Genomic DNA, 20,878 nt, shown 5'->3' with positions numbered 1-20,878 from the left:
GTCAGTAGGACTGTGCAGAATAATAGTTGGGCAAGGACAAGAAGGGCCGAAGGACCTGTTTCTGCGCTGTTTATCTAAGAATTAGCTTTCCCAAGATCGTGTTCTATGGAGAGCTCTCCACTACCACTGAGACAGAAGTGCACCAAAGAAGAGGTATAAGGACTGGTTTAAGAAATCTCTTGGTGCCTGCCACATTGACCACCGCCAGTGGGCTGATATCGCCAACTGTGCATCTTGGCCTCACAGTTCGGCGGGCAGCAACCTCCTTTGAAGAAGACCGCAGAGCCCACCTCACTGACAAAAGGCAAAGGAGGAAAAACCCAACCAACCAATTTTCCCTTGCAACCGCTGCACACTAATCAGGTTTACGACGTTGTGGGGGTGGGGGGGGGAATACACAAATATGATTGGCGGCGCGGCTGTTGTTAGAACTGTGCTGGCTCCAGGAAGGACCCAGGGAGAGCGAGGAGCGGAGAAGCAGCGCTGCCCCGCGAGGTCCAACTGCCCGAGGCACATTCACAGGCTTAAAAAGGATCAGATGAAAGGAACCGACGATGGCTTTTCCTTAAAATCTTGCTACCGCTGGTTTGGGACAAAGTGAGTGGCCAAGAGAGATCGACGGCGGGGCAGCAGTAACGGGGAGAGCAGCCCCCACCCGTGTCGGGAAGAACGACCCCACGGACTAACTCTGAAGATGACGGACACTCACAGGCGGCGACTTTGCGGGCGAGGGACCCCATGCAGGCTGCGGGGCTGCTGGACGTGAACCGGGATAGAGAGGGTGTCCAGGGCAAGGAGGACTCCCAGGGCAAGGAGGGCTCCCCAAGGCGGCGGGGGGGGGGGGGGGGTTCCTTTGATTCTCGTCGTGAACCTGTTTCATTACATGACAATAAAGCTGATCGAAATCTCGTCTAAACGATTTAATTCTAACCAAAACCAGCTTCAGACCCGGGTCCAGAATTGCTCGAATCCGGCGCTGTCCGTGTACGCTTCTCCCCCGCGTCTGCGTGGAATTTCCCCGGGAGGGAGGGGGCTCCTGATCCCTCCCACCCTTCGAAATGTACCGGGGGAGTCAATTGGGCAGTACGGGCTTGTGGGCCGAACGCCCCTGTTTACCGCGCTGTCGGTCTCAGATTGGTGCGCGGGAAACATTTGCATTTCTCGCCCAAAATATAGATTTAACAGCGTAAATTATGGGAAAAAATGTCCACTCACCTCTGGGTGGAATCGTTTTAGGGCTGGTTCGTTCTACAAACAGCAACACACGCACTGAACCAGGGTGACCGGGCCAATGCGCTGAGCCTGGCCTCGAACCAGTCGCGGTTCAGCCTTGGCGCTTCGCCAAAAGATAAGCAAGTTTCTGAATAACCCGGGCAGCAAAGGAAAGCGGACGGGTGGTGGGAGGAATGTACAGCACGGGTCGAGGGCCGAACGACCTGTGTCTGCCAGGAACTGGCTCAGGGGCGGGAAGGGGACGGGGGTCTGGAGGTGGGGGACTGATTGGTAAAGCAGGAATCGGCTCGTCCAGCGGAGTCCGGTCCTGAAGGGAACGCCCGGCAGGGAGGGGCAGCGGTACCGCGGGGCGGGGTTGTGGGGGCTCTCTCTCCTCTGTCCGGTGGTCTCTCCTCTGCCCGGGAGGGGGAGGGGCTCTCTCCTCTGCCGGGTGGGGGCTCATCTGCCGGGGGGAGGGGGGACTCTCCTCTGCCGGGGGGAGGGGGGACTCTCCTCTGCCCAGGGGTAGTTCACCTAAGGTGCGCCTTGACCTACAGTTTTCCAATGAACCATTCTGGACATGTCATCGCACGATTCCATGCGCCCGACCACCGTCAGCTGATGATACTTCAGGGTAAGGTCAAAAGTGGAGAAGTTCATGATTGCCTGGTTGAAATGTTGCATGAATAAGGATGAGTGACCACTGCTCGACGCTGGAGTGGTGGCCAAGTGGCGTGTTCCAGCACAAATTCAGTAACCAGTGGTTCTCAACCTTTCTCTTCCCGCTCACAACCCACTTTAAGTAATCCCTAGGCCATCGGTGCTCTGTGATCAGTAAGGGGTTGCTTAAGGTGGGATGTGGGTGGGAAGGGAAGGTTGAGAATCACTGCTCTGGATCCGATTGTTACTGAAATATTTTGCTTGAGAAAACTTGTCATTACCCCTTTTCCTTTGGAGTTCTGAAACCCTGCACATAACGAATCAATGAGGGACGATTAAAACAGAAGGCTTCAACCTTCCCTTCCCACCCACATCCGACTTTAAGCAGTCTCTTACTAAATCCCAGAGCACCGATGGCAGAAGAATTACTTAAAGAGGGATGTGAGTGGGGAAAAAAGGGTCGAGAACCACCGCGACCACGTCTCCGAATGCAGCAAAGTAAAACCCAAGTTTAAAACTTAAACACATGGCAAATAATTTTCATCCCCTCAGTACTTAAATAAATGACTGACAAGGTCTTTCCAGACAGATTAATTCATTTGATCACCTCTGCTCTGTTAGCCTGAAGGGTGCATGATTGTACACTGACAGTTGATGAACGTCTTAACACGGCGTAAGACTCCAAATCAGCCACATCGTGTTTGAAATTCAAACGCCAGGGGTCTAGAAAACGGACATCATTGGTTCAGACACAAAAAGTTCCTTGTTGAAATCCACCACTTCTCTATGGTTGCAAATCGCCCACTTATTAATCAGCACAACTGGGGGGGATCATTGCAAATTGCTCGATTACTTTGTTCCAACACTTCTAACAATTCCCGAGTTCCCAGCATTTTCCACCGCCCTTTATATGTAGGAGTCCAAATCGATGGAAAATTCCACCAGAGTATCTTAATCTGTAGGGCAGGATGTCAGGTCCCTGTGTGGCAACAATGTGCATTCTGGTTATCTGCTGAGTGAGGGAATTGTGACAGAGACCATCCATTCTGCAGATGTAAACAGGAAGACGTTTTCCTTTTCATTCTTGGCGATAATGTTGAGTGGATGAAGAATTAACTACCCTTCCTGTATTTTTTAAAAAAAACCAAGCTCCTACATCCTGTTCTGTTCCAACATTCACTTTCATACTTCCAGGGAAGGGGCTGAATTCTCTTCTGTCGGGCTACATTGGCCTTCTGAGATGCTCCCTTTTGCCTGCCACATCCATTTCAACCTTTGCTGTCCGTCTATCTGCCCATATGTAATTGCCCCCGCTTCGCCTGTCTGTCTCTTAAGTGCCCCTACTGTTCCAGCCTCCACCACCACCCCTGGCAGGGCATTCCAGGCACCCATCACTCTCTGGGGTTTTTTTAAAACTTACCCCTGATGTTTCCCCTAAATGTCCCTCCCTTCAGACTTTGTCCACTTAAATCTTGAGATGGTGTGAGACCACCTGCTGAGTTCCTCCAGCATTTTAAAATAAGCTATTCACTCTAATTTAATCATTTTCTTATCAGTTGCTAAATCTACTGGGCTGCGCTGCACTGAAAGGGGAAAAGAGGTCACGAATCGTTAACAAGATCCCACTGTTGTTCCAGCCTGGGGGCTCTGAACCCCGCCCTGAAACAGCAGTTCTCACAGGAGTAATTATTCAGAGAGAATGGATGAGTTTTATGTACAAAGATGCGGAACTTTTAAATGAAACTGAATTATAAATCAATGATTTTTAACACCAGCGATCGGGACCGGGGGTTCGAATCCCGCGCTGTTTGTTCTCCCAGTGTCTGCATGAGTTTTCCCCAAGGGGCTGGGGGGGGTTCCTGTTTTCTTCCACCCTTGAAAAAAGTATCGGGATTATAGGTTAATTGGGCAGCAAACCTTGTCCACTTGTGACGCCACTTTCAGGGAATTATGTATCTGTATTCCCAGATCCCTCTGTTCTACCGCACTCCTCGCCCGACCGTGTTGGTCCTTTCTTGGTTTGTCCTTCCAAAATGTAACACCTCGCCCTCTTCTGCATAAACTCCATCTGCCATTCTTCAACCCATTTTTCCAGCTGGTCCAGATCCCTCTGCAAGCTTTGAAAACTTTCCTCGCCACCCAATCTGTGTCAATTCAGGGAATCATGGTTCAACTTTATCGACCAAGAGTTGTAAACAATACACAGCCTTCCAAATACGATACAGTTAGATGGGCATTGAACATGTACTCCTATTGAGCCTCTCAGTGTAAACATGGCTCCCCGGAATTTAAATGAATTTTCTTCACAGTTGCACATAGAAAGCCATGGTAATTTTGTGTCATTACAGGTACACGATCCTTTATCCGGACATCTAAAATCCAGAAAGCTCCAAAATCCAGCAAGTGGGAAGAGAGACCAGCAGCTCAAGTCGGACGGGCGAAAAACCGACAGCGAGAGTCGGGCGGGCGGGCGAGGGGGAGAGACCGGCAGCACGTCTTGGGCAGGCGGGGCGGGGGGGGGGGGACACCGGCAGCGCGAGTCGGGCGGGCAGGGAGGGGAGACACCGGCAGCGCGAGTCGGGCGGGCAGGGAGGGGAGACAGCAGTGCGACTGGAAGAGGGTGGGGGTGGATACTGCAGCACAATTCGGGTGGTCTTAAATCTGGCTTTCCGAAATCCGGACAAATCCGAAATTCGGAACACACTGTCCCCCAAGGGTTCCGGATAAAGGATTATATTAGGATGGGAAAGGGTTAAGGGAGGGATTGGAAAGGATGCTGGACATCTGAATGAAACGGGAGGTGCTATTATGTATTTTCTGTTTATTTTACGCGTATTATTGTAGAAAGGTACCCCGATTATTTTTGGAATAAATTACAGCAATAGATGATGATTTTCCACACGCAGAGTCAGCCCATGCAATATCTGAAAAAAAATAGGACACCAGCTCTCCGTTCCCAGTGGCAGATTTACCATTAGGCTGAAGCCTGGGGGCATGAAGGGTAAGGGGGCCCAAGCCTCAGCGCCTTACTTCGGAAAGGGGTAGGCACCTGGTCTCTACTTACTGCGCCTGCATGACGGGTGAAGCCGGTGGTGAGCGTGGCCCAGAGACGGTGTTGCGCTGTTGCCGGGGGGATAGCGCGTGCAACAGTTTCTGTGGTTTTTTTTGTGTGGAATTGCGTCAAGTGGCATGGGCCCTGTGTGTGTGTGTGATTGTGCACCTCCCCAACACACCGTTTTATCTAGACGCCCGCCTGCTGTTTGCTCGTCCATTGACGAACGGCTCATCTCCGACACTTTGGTTATGCATCTGTACCTTTGCGCCGTGTACAACACTATGTGACCTGCTGAGTTTCTCCAGCATTATTGTGTAATCCATAATCGTTGTCATTCTCTTAAGGCCGTACGTCCAACTGGCGACATTTCTTTTCTTTTTAAAGAGGTCTTTATTGAGTCTTAATTTTAAAAAAAACCACACACATATTTATCCAATACATGGGTTGAACTGTAAGAAAAGCTCTCAAATAGTACCTTCATCAGACAGCGTGTAAACTGTCCACCATTCCCAATCAAATCCATCTGGCAAACTGTCTCAAGAGAAAATGCACCCACCCGCACTCCCAGTTAAATGAACCCTTCCCTCCAAACAAGGTTCACTTGCATATCTAATATACATAGGGAACGAAGGACGACATTCGGAGACCAGACGGAGCTGCTCAAGAACATACAAACACCCTAATTCGTTAAATTCTGGTTGTGGTCGATGAATGCCCCCCACCCCAATGTCTTGTAAATATTCATCTCTACATCTTGAACATTGTACGGCTCCTTATCTTTTTATCTGTGATTCTGAAAACCAAACTTTTTTTGACTGCACGTACGGTTTATTTTCAGGTGTTAAAGAGAGAACAAGGAGAAAATGTGGCTCGGGCGGCGAGCGGGGAGAGAGAAGCCGAGCCGGGCCAGAAGGAGGCAGGTAAGGGTGCGGCCGAACCCGGTGGGGTGAGCCTCTTTTTGTTTTAATGTGTAATCAACGTCCGTCTTCCTTACCCATAATACCCCGCACAGCATTTCCCGGAGCGGTTCCAGCTGCGTGACGGATTATGGGTAACGAAGTCGTCCATTGCTCGTTGAGCTGGCTTCAATGTGGTGGCGCTCCAGAAACAGGGCTGTACCACCGCCATTTTAATTTCATAATCCCGAATAATCCAAATACCGAGACATGTCCGGGCCCAAGGATCTCGGATAAAAGGATAAATGCCTGTATCTGATTTTTTTTTCTAAACATAAGCTCCTGGAACCATTGAGTATGAGTAGGTGAAGCACTGTCTTTCCATTTCATCAGAATTGCCTGTCCAACTATCAATGAACTAAATGCTAAGATTCGCTTCTGAAATCAATAATATATCCTCAACCAGCTACATTTAAATGTACTAAAAAACTGACAACCTGTGATTTTTGGATGTAGCAAAGAAAAACCTGAAAACAGGGTAAAGGGGACCCTGAAATGTTCCCGTAAATTCGTGCACACTTCTTTCAGTCTCGATATTATAAAAAGTCACTTTTTCATCTTCATAATTTAAATAAACGCCAATCTTGCGAAGCTGAATGATGTTGACGAACTTGCCCATTGTCCTCTTTTCCAACCGTGTCTTCCCTATGTTCCAAAGCAACACAGTCCAGTACTGGTCTTGCCTTGAAGCTCGAACCCACTTCCTGCTCTTTGTGGCTTGCGGCGATACACCCACGGACCAGACGGTTCCCTCGTCCACCGTCACCTCCCAATAACGTTTTCCTGATGTGAATCCTTTCGTCCCCCACACGACGTAAGTTCCGGCGTACTGCTTCTGACGGTCAGCGATCTCCGACGGATTCTCGTCCCAACGTACACTGAGCTGGTCGCTCGAAAACAGATATCGTGGATCTGCCGTCGTTGGGTCCAATTTGAGATAAACTAGAGAAATCAAAATGAGATTTCATTAAAATGCACAACAACTGGAGTAACTGGACATCCGTGTATTTACGTGCTATATTCAATAAAAACAAATCCAGAACAGGTTCCAAACTATCAGTGCAATTCGTTGACGTGCTCCATGCAGTGGAGATTTGGGGCATTCTCAATTCATACAATATGCCCACTTCTGGATTTTTTTTACCTGTGTGTAATGACCTCTGGCAACTTGGGGTCACCAATGCGGGAACAGATATTCGCTGCACGTGTGAGCCTTGGCCATGAGTTCGTGCTACCTAACTTACACTCAATTAACCTACACCCCTGGTACTTTTCAAACGTTGGGAGGAAAGTGGAGCCCCCGCGGAAAACCCACACAGATACGGGGAGAACCTACAAACTCTTTACAGCAGTGGTTTTCATCTTTTCTCTTCCACTCGCATCCCACTTTAAATAATCCCTAGGCGATCAGGACTCTGATTAGTAAGGGGTTGCTTAAGGTGGGATGTGGGTGGGAAGAAAACATTTAAGAACCACTGTTTTACTCATCCCTCATTGACTTGTTATGTGCAGGGTTTCAGAACTCCAAAGGAAATGGGCCAATGACCATTTTTCTCAAGCAAAATATTTCAGTAACAATTGGGTCTGGAGCAGCGATTCTTAACCTTCCCTTCCCACTATGCTTCCATTTGTTTAATAATGGACAGGCAACCTGATTTTCTGTTGGATTTATTTGCCCTGATTGAGAGTAAATCCCATTCCATTTACACTAACGAGGGTATGGCAGGCAGGCCACGTGCCCGGGGTGCCACTTGAAGGGAGGCAACCCCCACCCCCTCTCAGCGCCGCCGCCGCCAACCCAGACATACAAAGAACACGCGCCTGTTTCTTCTACGCTCGGTGCACTCGTCCTCGTTCTCTCTCAACTTGTACAACGCCAAATACAACATGGCGACCACCAGGCCCAGCTCTCGCGGGACCCCCTTGTCGCCGTGTATTTTGATGCATAGGCCACCCCTGCCAGAGGTGCCATTTTGTGTAGCCATTGCTCTACCCCCGTTCTGTATCTTTGAAGTTGAAGCAGAGCTAAACCCTTAGGCTTTTTTGGCCATCTATGGTATTTGAAGCCACTTACTTCTGTTTCTTTTGATTGTAGTAATACCTGCAATGAAATAATTGCAAACCTGTTGGAATAGGCGTGGCCAAAATATATTGTAGGAACTCAGCAGGTGGATCAGCACTGTGGAGGAAAATGGGCATCGACGTCTCAAGTGGAAACCATGTTTCAGGATTGAAAAGGGAGAGTGAAGATGGGCAGTATTAATGAACAGAAAGAGGTCCACGCATAACACAACCATAGAACGTTACAACAGAGAAATTGGTCCTTCGGTCCATCTTGTCTGTGCTGGGCTATTATTCTGCCTAGTCCCACTGGCCTGCACCCAGTCCATATCTCTCCCATTCATGTACCTGTCCAAATTCTTCTTAAATGTTAAAACTGAGCCAGCATTCACCACATCAGCTCATTCCACACCTCTGCCACTCTCTATGTGGAGAGGTTCCTGCTAAATTTTTCCCCTTTCCCCCTTAACCCTTGTCCTCTGGTTTGCAGTTAAAAACACAGTGCTGGAGAAACTCAGCATATCAAGTGGTGTCCTTTAGCAACGGTAAAATACAGAACCAACATTTCGGGCTAGAGGCCTTCATCAAGGTGTGGAGAAATGTCGGCAGGCATCCAAACAAAAGAGTGGGGGGTCCTCTGGTTCGTATCTCACCCACCCTCAATGGAAAAAGCTGACCTATATTTACTCTGTCTGTCCCCCTCATTATTTAAATACCTCTATCAAATCTTGCCTCATACTTCTATGCTCCAGGGATAAAGTCCTAACCTGTTTAACCTTTCCCTGTAACTCTGTCCCTGGAGTCTAGACAACATCCTAGTAAATCTTCTCTGCACTCTTTCTAATTGAGATCTTTCCTGTAGTTTGGTGACCAAAACTGCACACAATTCTCCAAATTTGGCCTCACCAATGTCTTCTACAACTTCACCATAACATCCCAGCTCCTGGACTCACTGCTTTATGATGGCCAAGATGCCAAAAGCTCTCTTTACAACCCTGTCCACCTGTGACACCAATTTCAGGGAATGAAATTCCCAGATCTGTATTCCCAGATCCCTCTGTTACACGGCACCCAAGGGTGCAGGAGAGAGAAGTGAAGTGGAGCGGGATCATTTGGGGTCCACCTCCACGTGTCAGTCATCCTTCACTCGTGCTACCACCCACCCACCTCCCTGATTCTCTTTAATACTCTCAATCTCCTTCTTCTTTCTCGAGTCCTCAACCCGAAGCATTAACTGTCAATCTCCCTGCACAGACGCTGCCTGGATCCGTTGAGTTTCCACCAGCATATTTTTGCTCTCAATTCCGGTATCTGCAGTCTGTTGATAATGGATGGAGATTTTCCTTTAATATTGAGGATTCTGCTGAAAGAAAGGCATAGCAAACCACGGGGGCATCAGGGTCAGGCTTGGTCTCTCACTCCACTACGATCAGTGAGCTGGAGAGATCAGACGACAGGAGTCTAAATTGCAGGAGCATCTATGTTACATTGGAACATAGAACAATACAGCAGAGAACAGGCCTTTCGGCCCTCGATGTTGTGCCGATCCATAAATCCCTTCCTAAAAAATTACTAAACATTCCTACCCTGTAACCCACTATTTTTCCTCCATCCATGCACCTGTCTAAGAGTCTCTTAAATGCCTCTAATGTTCCAGCTTCCACCATCATTCCCAGCAAGGCCTTCCAGGCACCCATAACTCTCTGTGTAAAAAAACTTACTCCTGACGTCTCCCCTAAACCTCTCCCTCCTTTCACTATGTACAGTCATCCCCTGGTGTTAGCTGATCCTGCCCTGGGAAACAGGCACTGGCCGTCCACCCTATCTATGTCTCTCAAAATCTTGTAGACCTCCTCTCGCCCTTCTTCGCTCCAAAAAGAAAAGTCCCAGCTCTGCAAACTTGGGTTCATGAGACTTATTTTTGAATCCAGGCAACATCCTGGTGAATCTCCTCTGCCCCTTCGCTAGAGCTTCCACCTCCTTCCTGTAATGAGGTGACCAGAACTGAACTCAAAGTGCGGACTCACCAGAGATTTGTAGAGTTGGAATATGGCCTCTCAACTCTTGAACTCAATCCCCCGACTACTGAATCCCAGCCTCCCATAGGCTTTCTTAATGATCCTATCAACCTGTGTAGCGAGATGGATTGAAATGGACCCTCGGGTCCCTCTGCTCCTCCCCACTGTTAAATATCTGACCCTGTTCTCAGCCGTCTGGTTTGACCTTCCAAAATACATCACCTCACACTTATTCGCACTAAACTCCACCTGACACTTTTCTTCCCAACTCTACATCCTCTCTTTATCCTTTTGCAACCTATGACAACATTCAGCACCATCCATAACTCCTCCAACCTTCATACCGTCCGCAAACCTACTGACCAATCTTTCCACCTCTTCATCCGGGTGGTTTAGAAAAATTACAAAGAGCAGGGGTCCCAGAGCAGATCCCTGCGGCACCTCCACTAGTCACCGACCTCCAGGCAGAATAGGTTCCATCTACTGCTTTCTGCCCTCTACCTTCCAGCCAGTTCTGAACCCACATGGCCACAGTTCCATGGATCCCTGGCTCATGACTTTTTGATCGAGTCTCTCATGGGGTGTGGGGGAGGGGGGGGGTGGGTTCCCAGAATATCTTGCCACATCTTAATTTGTCTAAAATCGACATGAATTGCAGTTACTGCCAGGAAATGTATGTTTAGTGGATTCAAAAACTGGCAGGAATCTTTTTCTCATTTGCTTTATTTCCTGCAGGAACAAGAGGGATCATATTGAATTCTGCCTGTTTCTTTCTTATTTGTGGTTAATTTTTATTCTAGGACACTTTGTACAGTAAATCTTTCTTGTTCTTACACTTTTTGTTGTGTTTGTATATATGCACGCACTTACACACACACACACACACACACACACACACATGCTCACACACCCACACAATCACATGTACACACGCACTCGCGCGCATACATGCACTCGCACAATCACATGCACACACGCACACATAATCACACACTCATGCACGCACGCACACAATCACGTGCACTCATACACACACACGTACTATCACACTCACACACACACACACACACACACACACACGTATATATATATATATATATATATATAAAAAATTCAATACAACTTATTAATTTTTTTTTAAACTGGCAGAAATGTAAAGCTAGACATGGATTCCCCCCCTCCCCCCAGCACCCTGAAACTGCAAGAATCCATTACTTCAACTGCAGCCAGATCCCTGTCAGGACCCAATAACGTGCATCAAGTAATAATGTGCTGACTGGATTTGTAATATTGAGCTGACTACGTGGGGAAAGACAATGTCACTGGGAATGTGATCATTTGGGGGCAGGTGGATGATTCTATTTTAAAGCGGCCGCTCTTGGTCGCGTGGTTCAGCAGCGGAAGGCGCTGTGAGGGTCCCTGGACAAAGTGGCAACTCCCTGTCGGCCTGATGTGACGATAATTGGATTCTTTACCTTTAGATTCTGCATTGTTTCCACCTGTATCTAAATACTTTACCAAAACTTTGTAAGATGGGCTGGTGTTTTATGGAAATTGCAGGGTTGATGGTACGTCATTACCTTCTTGCTCTGTGATCCTTTTGATTTCTGGATAATGGAAAACCAATGAAAAGTGATGAAAGGTGAAAATCTAAAAATGAACAGGTAATTTGCATGTTTCACGTCTTTCATTTGATATGAGGGCATCCTCTCAATGTTTTTTTTTCAGGGACATAAGTACAGCTCTCAGATTCATAGTACGCGCCTTCCGTGCCTTGTACAACATCCAGAGTGGGCTGAGCCTGGAGGTGCACCTGTGCCCGGGGTGAGGGCGCACACAGTTCTGCTGCTGACCCAGACAGACTGCGGTCTGGTCGTTAGGATGTCCAGGATCCAGTTACGGGGAGGAGTGTTGAGTCCCAGGGAGGGGAGCTTCTCCACCAGCCTCTGGGGAATGAGCGCGTCAAACACCAAGCTGAAGTCGGTCAAACTGCCACCTGGCGTATGACGCGTCATTCTCCCGGTGGGTCAGGTCGGAGTGGAGGGGTAAGGAACAGTTTGATCAACATACAAATTGAAATGTAACCCAGCGTCTGCTTTGATGCGTTCCATCACCACGTAATGGTGGAGGACAGTGCCACGGGGCAATAGTCCAAGGCCTGTTACTGTCGCCCTCTTTGGTACTGGGATAACGGTTTTGAACCCTGTGGGGATGATGGGTGGCTGCAGTGAGGTGTTGAAGATGTCTGTAAGGACCTCCCTCTGTTGGTCTGCACAGTCCTTCAGGTCCCGACCAGCTATGTTGTCCAGTCCCACCATCTTGTGTGAGTTCACCCTACCTAGGATTCTCCTCATCTCAGTCATAGTCTTTACTGCTCACTATGAGACACGGTTAGCCTAGCGGTCAGCACAACGCCATTACAGAGCCAGCGACTGGGACCGGGCTGTCTGAAAGGATTTGTACTTCTCCCTGTGCCTGTGTGGGTTTTCCCAGCAGGGGCTCCGGTTTCTATCCACCCTTTGAAGTGTACCGGGGGTTGTAGGTTAATGGGGTGCAATTGGGCAGCACAGACTCGTGGGCCAAAAGGACCTGTTACCACGCTGTACGCCTACATTTAAAATGTATATCTAACTCTAAATTTAAAATTTAAATAAATACCGCAAACCGTAATCTCACTATCCATGTTGTCTACATCACCCATTCTCACGGGATCCCCACACCCCACCCCAGAAACACTTCGTGTAACATAATTTTTAAATGTTTTATGTGGTCGGTGGGAGAGAAGTTTGGAACAGACCAAAACCTGGCTTCTTCACAGCGAAGGGGGCCCATAAACTTTGAGCAGATCTACACGATCCATCAATCCACCCACCCTCCTGTTCAAACGACATAAGCTATTTATTTTCACCTTTGTTTTTCAAGTGTAGAAGTTCCTCTGTGAAAAGAAAGGTCAGTTTCAATGATACAATTCCCTCAAAGTCTGGTGTAGAATAAACATTACAATTTAGTTAAACCAATTCCGTAAGAAGCGCAGAGGTGTTAGCAATGATGGTAACCTTACTGAGAGAGATAATGAAGCGTAGCGTTTAACCGGGCTGAATATCTTCCATTCAAACACCAATGTTGATTTGCACCAGTAAAATGTAGGGGTAGCATTAGGAGTTATGAAGAACAACAACTCCGTATTTGGCAATGACATTAAAAGACCATCGGCTAAGGGACACAGCCGTGGTTAACAAATCCCAATGAACATCTTGGGGAAACATACTTTTATGAAAAAGTCTGTTTTGGAAAACTAAATGTGGCTGTATAAATATGCTACCTGGGAGCTACAGGGCAGATTCTCTTGGCGTGAAAGTAGTTGCTTGCGGCAGAGCTTCTTGCTATAATGGAGTTCTCACGCTTTGCAAAGTGATTTTTAAAAAAAATGTTTGCAGCTGTATTCGTATTTGTTTTCAAGCAACCTTGGGTCCACTTTAACAATTCTTTTGTAAATTTAAAAAAATTCAGAGAGAATGTATCATGAATTTAACAATATTCCTGCACGATTCTTGGAGGAGTTGTGCCAGTAAACTGTAAAGGAATGAGGATGGAATGATCTAGGTTGGAGTAGGGCTGTGGAGAGAAAAGCATCTCTGTGGCTGGGCCAATGAACTTAAGTGACACCAATTAAGGAGTAAATAAAATATAATTCTTCCTGATTGTATAGGACATTGATGAGGCCACATTGTGGGCAGTTTTGGTCAACGAACTACAGGAGAGATAGTAATCAGATTGAAAGAGTGCAGAGAAGATTTACTAGGATGTTTCCCGGATTTCAGGAACTGAGCTACAGTTAAAGGTTAAACAGGTTAATACTTTATTCCCTGGAGTGTAGAAGAATGAGGGAGATTTGATAGAGGTTTACAAAAGTATGAGGGGCCAGATAGAGTATGGCGGAACACTGTAATATATGCATTGTACTGGTCAGCCCGCCTCTGATACTGTAACTTCTCCGTAATAAAGGGGGTATTGCCCAATCCCCCCTCCCCCCAGTACTGCCTTGGAATCGGGCCAACAGTGTAAACTTTGCCTGTAAGTTTATAGTGATTAAAGCCTATTAATCTTGACTTCTGGTCTGTCGGGTCTAATTGATAGCTAAAGTGGAGTAAATGCAAGTGGGCATTTTCCACTGAGGGTGGGTGTGTTGCAAACCAGAGGGCATGGGTTGAGAGTGAAAGAGGAACATTTAGGTGGTGGGGAGTTCTTCACACAGAGAGTGGTGAGAGTTGAAGTGGTGAATGCCAGTTCACTTTTAACATTTAAGGGCAGGTACATGGGTGAAAGGGGGATGGGGGCAATGGACTGGGTTCAGGCCAATGGGACTAGACAGAAAAATAGACTAGAAGGGCTGAAGGTCCTGTTTTCTGTTATAACTTAGATTCAATTAGTGCACATACATTTTTGTGACATTATTGAAATAACTTTTTTTGTACAACGATAATAATGAGACATTTTGATAATTACAGTATTCTTTCCTAAAATGAGGAACATTTGCGGAAGGTGTGTAGTGGGATAAATGGAGTGTACAAATCAACATGAAACCTCAGGCATCCAAACAAACACAGTTCGAGGAGAAAGACTTTGCAGTGACAGAATAAATCATGTTCTGCTGATCACATATTGTGAACAATTCAGCGAGATGATGTGTTACGAACTGATTTTGATTTTTAGTTATGGGAAGCACGCACAAGAGCTGGCATCAGATGTTTCTAAACCGGTCATCATCGCTGTTAACTCACCCAAGTCTTTGAGAATTGTTTTTAATGTTTCCAATTCTGGAAAGGAAACTTCATTTATTATCTGATTGCAAGAGAACCACTCGGCGAAACGGCGTTCTCCGGTCCACAGGGCAGAAACAGCACATACAGACAAAACATTTACCTACACCCGATCCATGTCGGTATAACGAGTTGCTTTAAGAACCACCGAGGCTGCCGTCAAACTATTAAAGGAATGAAATGCACCAGCGCCCATGAGATTCAGCAAACCCCGAGACGAACCCCACCAGATTGTTCCAAAGGTGGAAATTATCCTGCATTATGTTTCCCCAGAATCGAGGCCCATTGTACTCTGACATGTGTTGACGCTGAACCCTTCAGCGTTGACCTGTTTAAATTAAATAGGTGGAACAAATACCGTTATGAAAAGCAAAAGCACAGGGGCAGCTTCTATCCCAAATTCCACAACTGATTTCTGTCCAATGTACACTGTAATGGCACTGATTTCCTACAGCGGGAAGAGGGCGCTTGTTCAACTGAACCGGCGCAGACTCATGGCCTCTTTCTGTGCTGTAAATTGTTATATGGTTAATCCAGAATACACTCACTCGTTTCTTTCAGCAAACTTTCTTTATACACAAGATTGAACCTTGTGTTCTCCAACTCCCCAAACACCACACAGATCAGCCCCTCTGACCTACCCACTGGCTCACCGCCGCAAGGTGATCCTGATGCCCTCTCTCTCCTCCTCCTGCACCTGTATCCTGACGCTTAGCGCCCCTACGGATGCACGCTAATACTCCCGTGCGGCTCGCTGCTGATGCCAGTGTTTCTCAACCTTTCCCTTCCCACTCACATCCCACTTTGAGTCATCCCTAGGCCATCGGGGCTCTGTGATTAGTGAGGGATTGCTTCAGGTGAGATGTGGGTGGGAAGGATGAGAACCACTGCTCTATACCCAAACATTTTACTTGAGAAAAATTGTCGTTGGCCCATTTCCTTCGGAGTTGTGAAACCCTGCACATAACGAGCCCAAAACAGTGGGTTTCAAACTTTTTCTTCCCGCTCACTTAAGCAAACCCTTACTAATCACAGAGCCCCAATGGCCTAGGGATTACTTAAAGGGGGATGTGCGTGGGAAGGGAAAGGTTGAGAACCGTTGGGTCACGTCACCAGTGGCGGCGGCCAGAGCAGGGAAGTACGAGACTGCGACAGCATCTCTGTGCAGTGTAGCATTTTCTTCGATTGAGAAGTAATTCTGTTGATGAGGACATTTTCCCCTCTGTCGAAAATAATACAACATTTATAGATCTAATTGCGTTCTTAAAATGCATCAATCAAACGATTCACAAAATGTGATATTTTTCCTAAAAGCTTCTAGAGAAAAAAAGCGATTCTGTTAAAACAGGTGTTAACCGTCAACATAACATAAATAACAACATAACATAAATGTAGAATGTACCTGTTTCGGACTCTCTTAAGGTGGATTCTGCAGAATAATAAAATATTTAAAAATAACGCCAGGTTTAACTGGTGGACAAGTAGAAATCAAGCCAACGTTTCAGGTTCTCAGTAGTCGTATCATATAGAGAGAAACACTTGGACGATTTCACAACTTGAACATTGCTGATGGACAAGATTTGCTGCCAATGTGCTCTGTACAGGTGCACGTCCCTCGAGCTGATGAGAAGGATTGATCCTCGGGTTCCCCTCCTGTAGTTCAAGAGCAGGTATGGCCAGAAGCATCATGGACCAGAGCGTATTTTACCAAATCGTCTTGATTGAAAATGACACTGAGCTGACATTAAATTTAACTACCTTATGATTTCCATTAAAGGTATTGGTTTCATTATTGTCACGCAATACTGCATTTAGAATGTAACACGTGAAATTCTTTACTCCCACCCAGGGGTCTTTATACTGTCTATAAGCTTGTACCAGAACCCTCTCACCCACTTCTAGGTGAGGTCTGTGGTGATGCTATTTTTTGCCATCGGAGACCCAGATCTGGATGAACTGTAGACGGCCTGGTCCGCAGGTTATGACCAAACATTAGTTCTGCTGGGGTGCGTTTTGAGCTCGAATGTGGCGTGTTTCTGGACGCCAGTGGGAAATCTGGGATTTTGTGTGTCCAGGAGGCATTTAGAAGTTTAGTGGTTTTCATTGCTTTTTTGAATGTTTGTAAACGTTCTGCCTCCCCATTGGTACTCGGGTGATAGGGTGTGAACAAAATATGTCTAACATTGTTGCTGTGCATGAATATTTTTAAATGTTCTGATGTAAATTGAGGCCCATTGTCCGAAACTAATTCATGAGGCAATCTACAAGTGGTAAAGATAGTTCGTAGACAATCATTCGTGGGATCTGCTTTGGAGTTGTTCAGCTATGAAACTACTGTCCATTTGGAGTGTGCATCCACATCTATTAGGAAAGTCTCTCCCTTGAATGGTCCAGTGACGTCGACGTGAATCCGATGCCAGGGTTTGAATGAGTGTGGAGTTTTAGCCTTGTAGGTCTATCGATACACATAAGATGGGTTTACAGAAAAGGTTTTCGTTGTTATAACAAACTAGAGAGATATTTTTATAAAAAAATAATAAAATTCTGCTGAATCACCTCACAAAAATTTTATAGACAGTCATTTTTGTGTCACCCGGTGTGGTCTGCACCCGCCACCCGCCCCCCACCCCCCGACTGATACCAGTGTGAACGGGAAGCCTTGTGCTGGCTTTTGGACTCCCAAGACATTTTGTACATCCGCTTAACAGTGTCAGAATGAGTCGGCGTGTGAACTACAGCTGAATGGCAGTTGTAAACCAGCGCACAATCTGGCCCAATGCCTCCTCTCCAAACTGTTCAAATGATCTATTAATTTCAAGCGCGATTTTCGAAAGCTGCTGAGGTCGCTGCAACAGTCCACCAACGTAATTAGCATGCATTTCTATTGGTTCCCAAACTCAACTTTATTTAGTTTAGTTTTATCATCAAACTCGGTGTAATCCTGGATGTTTACCTGGAAGGTCGATTCGTTTACATTCGGTGTAATCCTGGACGTTTACCTGGAAGGTCGATCCATTTACATTCGACGTAATCCTGGACATTTACCTGGAAGGTCGATCCATTTTAGATTTAACGTAATCCTGGACGTTTATCTGGAAGGTCGATCCATTTTAGATTTAACGTAATCCTGGACGTTTATCTGGAAGGTCGATCCATTTTACATTTGACGGAATCCTGGATGTTTACCTGGAAAGTCGATCCATCTAATTTCTACTCTATCCCTCAAATAATTAATGTAACATTTTTGAAATGAAATATCTCCTCAGTTTATAAAGTTTTGAAATATCACACAGACGACTGGGACACTATTTTCTGCGTTCAGCTCCATTGTATAGAGGTGTCGTGGTTGATACCGTCTGATGTTTTCTGTGACTTTTTGCAACCCTTCGTGGAAAGTGAATATAGAAGTGCAAACATATTTTGCAACACTGAACCCAGAGCCTAAAACAACAGCCAATATTATCCAAAATAATAAATTCTTCCCCCTGTATTCTCACCATCAATTGTGGGCTTGCTGTCTGGAATCTGTCCATCTGAAATCAACCATCAATCAATGTTATATATTGGTCCGCGGGCTTGATTCGATGGTAAATTTAATGTCCCTGGGGTCGAGGCAACCTTCCGTGTTATGGTCATTAAATGTGACCGCTTGCCAGCAAATTGATGGAAATTAAATTCCTGCCTTACAATATCTAACCACCGATGAGTTCTAAAATGAGTTCCAGGTGCAGTTCAAGGCCATACATGATCCCCGACTTACGATGGTCCCGTTCCGGCACTCCCACTGTAAGCTTTAAATTATCGCAACTCGAGAAAGAATACCGCTCCTAGTGATTTTTCTAATTAAGTGTTGAACACGCCACTTTGAGTGTTGACTACAGCGAATGTGGGCGTGGTTGAGTCAGCATTGTGAGAGAGAATGCTGTCCGCTACTCGTGTGAGAGAGTCGTGTGCCGCATAACGCAAACACGGGAAGCGATCGTAAATTGAAAGTACGGACTTGAGCCATCGAGCAAGGCAGTCGAAGGGTCTTGTGAGCTTTATTTTGGCTAGCGCGCTGCCGCTCTTAAGGCATTCGAAGCTCCCGCCCCTGTGCGGCAGAAACAACGTCATCACGATGTCGGGCACTACCTGTGCGCACTTGGGCCCGAGATTCCACTGGGAAAGAAGGGAGTGGGATGCGCGGAGCCGGTTCGCCTGGACGTCAGATACGTGGATCGCCACACAATGATGAATCCTGTTTGAATAAAATGTGCTTTGGTGCGTTATGAGGATCATGAAGAGCATTTTGGTCTGCGCAAGCATCCAGTTGCTGTAGTTTCTGATGTTTGGGAGGATTTGATTTTCAAAGCCCCACTTTTATGCAGTGAAGGGAAGGGCGTTGAGGAATGCAGAGGAACAGAGGGATCTTGGAATAAGGTTCAGCGTTCCTTGAAGGTGGATTCCCATGTCGATAGGGTGGTGAAGAAGGCTTTTGGAATGCTGGCCTTTATAAATCATAGCATCGACTATAGGAGCTGGGAGGTGATGTTGAGATGGTTCAAGGCATTGGTGAGGCCAAGTTTGGAGTATTGTGTGCAGTTCTGGTCTCCAAATTTTTGGAAGGATATCAATAAGGTCGAGAGGGTGCAGAGAAGATTTACTAAAATAGCAGTATCTAGAATACGGAGAAAGATTGAGTAGACTGGGTCTTTATTCATTGGAGTGTAGAAGGTTGAGGGGGGATTTGATAGAGGTACTAAAAATTATGAGGGGAATAGACAGAATAGATGTGAATAGGCTCTTCCCCTGAGGGTAGGGGAGATTGGAATGAGGGGTCATAAGTTAAGGGATAGGGGGCAAAACTTTAGAAGTAACATGAGAGGAAGCTTCTTCACTTAGAGAGGGGTGGCTGAGTGGAATGACCTTCCGGGTTGCAGCAGGGTCCATTCTGTCATTTAAGAGGAGAGATGTGAGGGGGTTGGAGGGTTATGGGCAGGGATCAGGTAGGTGGAACTAATGGAGTTCACTTAAATCAGTGTGGACTGGAAGGGCCGAGATGGCCTGTTTCCCAGCTGTAATCGTTATATGGCTATATGTGCATCAACAATTGTGAGCTCATCTTTGGTGCAAGGTGCTCAATATCCCCACAAACTGGTTCAATTGTCCTAGTGCACCCGCCTCCCCATCATGTTTCCCATGGTAGAGGAGTCTCGGACAAGAGAGGCACAACCTCAGGATGAAAGGGCATCAATTTAAAACGGACATGCGGAGAAAATTCTTCAGCCAGAGAGTTGTGGAACTTGTTGCCACGGGCGGCCATGGAAGGGAGGTCGCTGGGTGTATTTAAAGCAGAGTTTGACGGGGGTTTGATTAGTCGGGGCTTCAAGAAGGCTGGGGAGTGGGGCTGAGTGGGAGGGTGGATAAGCTCAGGATTAGAATGGCGGGGCAGGCCTGCAGGCCGACCTCTGCTCCCACATTTTGTGTGACCTTGTGAAGTAAGGCAAGTGACAGAACCAGAAGACGGGTGTGTGTGGAATTTCTCACCTCTGTAACGTAGCTTCTCCTTTAACATATTAATTTCTGGAATAAAATATCAGATTTTGGATTTCGGGACAAAATTATTTCACGTTATCAGGGAAACTAAACCACTCGATGCCATCGATCTCCAGAACCTTTCATTTATATTAACAGGAGAAGTTTGCTATCAAATTCATAAAGCAGTCATTAGATAATTTATAATTAGAAGAAAATTGAGCTTTTAATTAGTGACAGAGTTTCCTCTGCAGGCAGGCAAAATCGCTTTACCCCTTGTGAATGCGGCCCTGAGCTAAACACCATCGCCAGCTGCTGTCGCTAAAAGTTCAGGCCACTGAAACATCACGGAGCGACGTGTTCTCACTCTTCCAGTCGGTGCTGTAAGTTGTCCTTCCTGCTAAACTTCCATGTTGAGTTATAAACACAAAAAAACCTATCTGCCCACTAATTTCACTGATGGGGTGCACGGCCAGACTGAGACCGCATGCAAATTGGAGGAGCAACACCTCATCTTCCGTCTGGGCCCCCTCCAACCAGACGGCATTAACATCGACCTCCTGTTTCCCTTAGCACCCCACC

At 46.6% G+C, this 20,878-nt stretch overlaps 2 protein-coding genes across 6 annotated transcripts in view; both read right to left on the bottom strand.

Annotated features, from left to right (window-relative positions):
• Positions 1-1,675, bottom strand: part of LOC138752984 (uncharacterized protein MCAP_0864-like) — an 88,256-nt gene extending 86,581 nt beyond the window's left edge. The window contains exons 1-3 of the mRNA XM_069915582.1: positions 1,577-1,675; positions 1,267-1,482; positions 949-1,051 (exon numbers count right to left, since the gene is read on the bottom strand). Coding sequence (XP_069771683.1) covers positions 949-1,051; positions 1,267-1,482; positions 1,577-1,675 — 418 coding nt within the window. The remainder of the gene's footprint in view (positions 1-948; positions 1,052-1,266; positions 1,483-1,576) is intronic.
• A 3,644-nt stretch (positions 1,676-5,319) lies between these two features.
• Positions 5,320-20,878, bottom strand: part of LOC138754668 (zinc-binding protein A33-like) — a 53,374-nt gene continuing 37,815 nt past the window's right edge. For all 5 annotated transcript variants that reach the window (XM_069919289.1, XM_069919283.1, XM_069919285.1 and 2 more), the window contains 8 exons: positions 20,309-20,344; positions 18,280-18,315; positions 16,185-16,211; positions 14,744-14,779; positions 12,871-12,897; positions 11,543-11,569; positions 7,958-7,984; positions 5,320-6,825 (listed from right to left, as the gene is read on the bottom strand). In XM_069919289.1, the coding sequence (XP_069775390.1) occupies positions 6,305-6,825; positions 7,958-7,984; positions 11,543-11,569; positions 12,871-12,897; positions 14,744-14,779; positions 16,185-16,211; positions 18,280-18,315; positions 20,309-20,344 (737 nt within the window). In that variant the 3' untranslated portion in view covers positions 5,320-6,304. The remainder of the gene's footprint in view (positions 6,826-7,957; positions 7,985-11,542; positions 11,570-12,870; positions 12,898-14,743; positions 14,780-16,184; positions 16,212-18,279; positions 18,316-20,308; positions 20,345-20,878) is intronic.

This window comes from Narcine bancroftii, chromosome 2 (genome assembly GCF_036971445.1).
Source record: "Narcine bancroftii isolate sNarBan1 chromosome 2, sNarBan1.hap1, whole genome shotgun sequence".
In the NCBI taxonomy this organism is placed as follows: domain Eukaryota; kingdom Metazoa; phylum Chordata; class Chondrichthyes; order Torpediniformes; family Narcinidae; genus Narcine; species Narcine bancroftii.
This window is presented reverse-complemented; position numbering and strand designations above follow the sequence as displayed.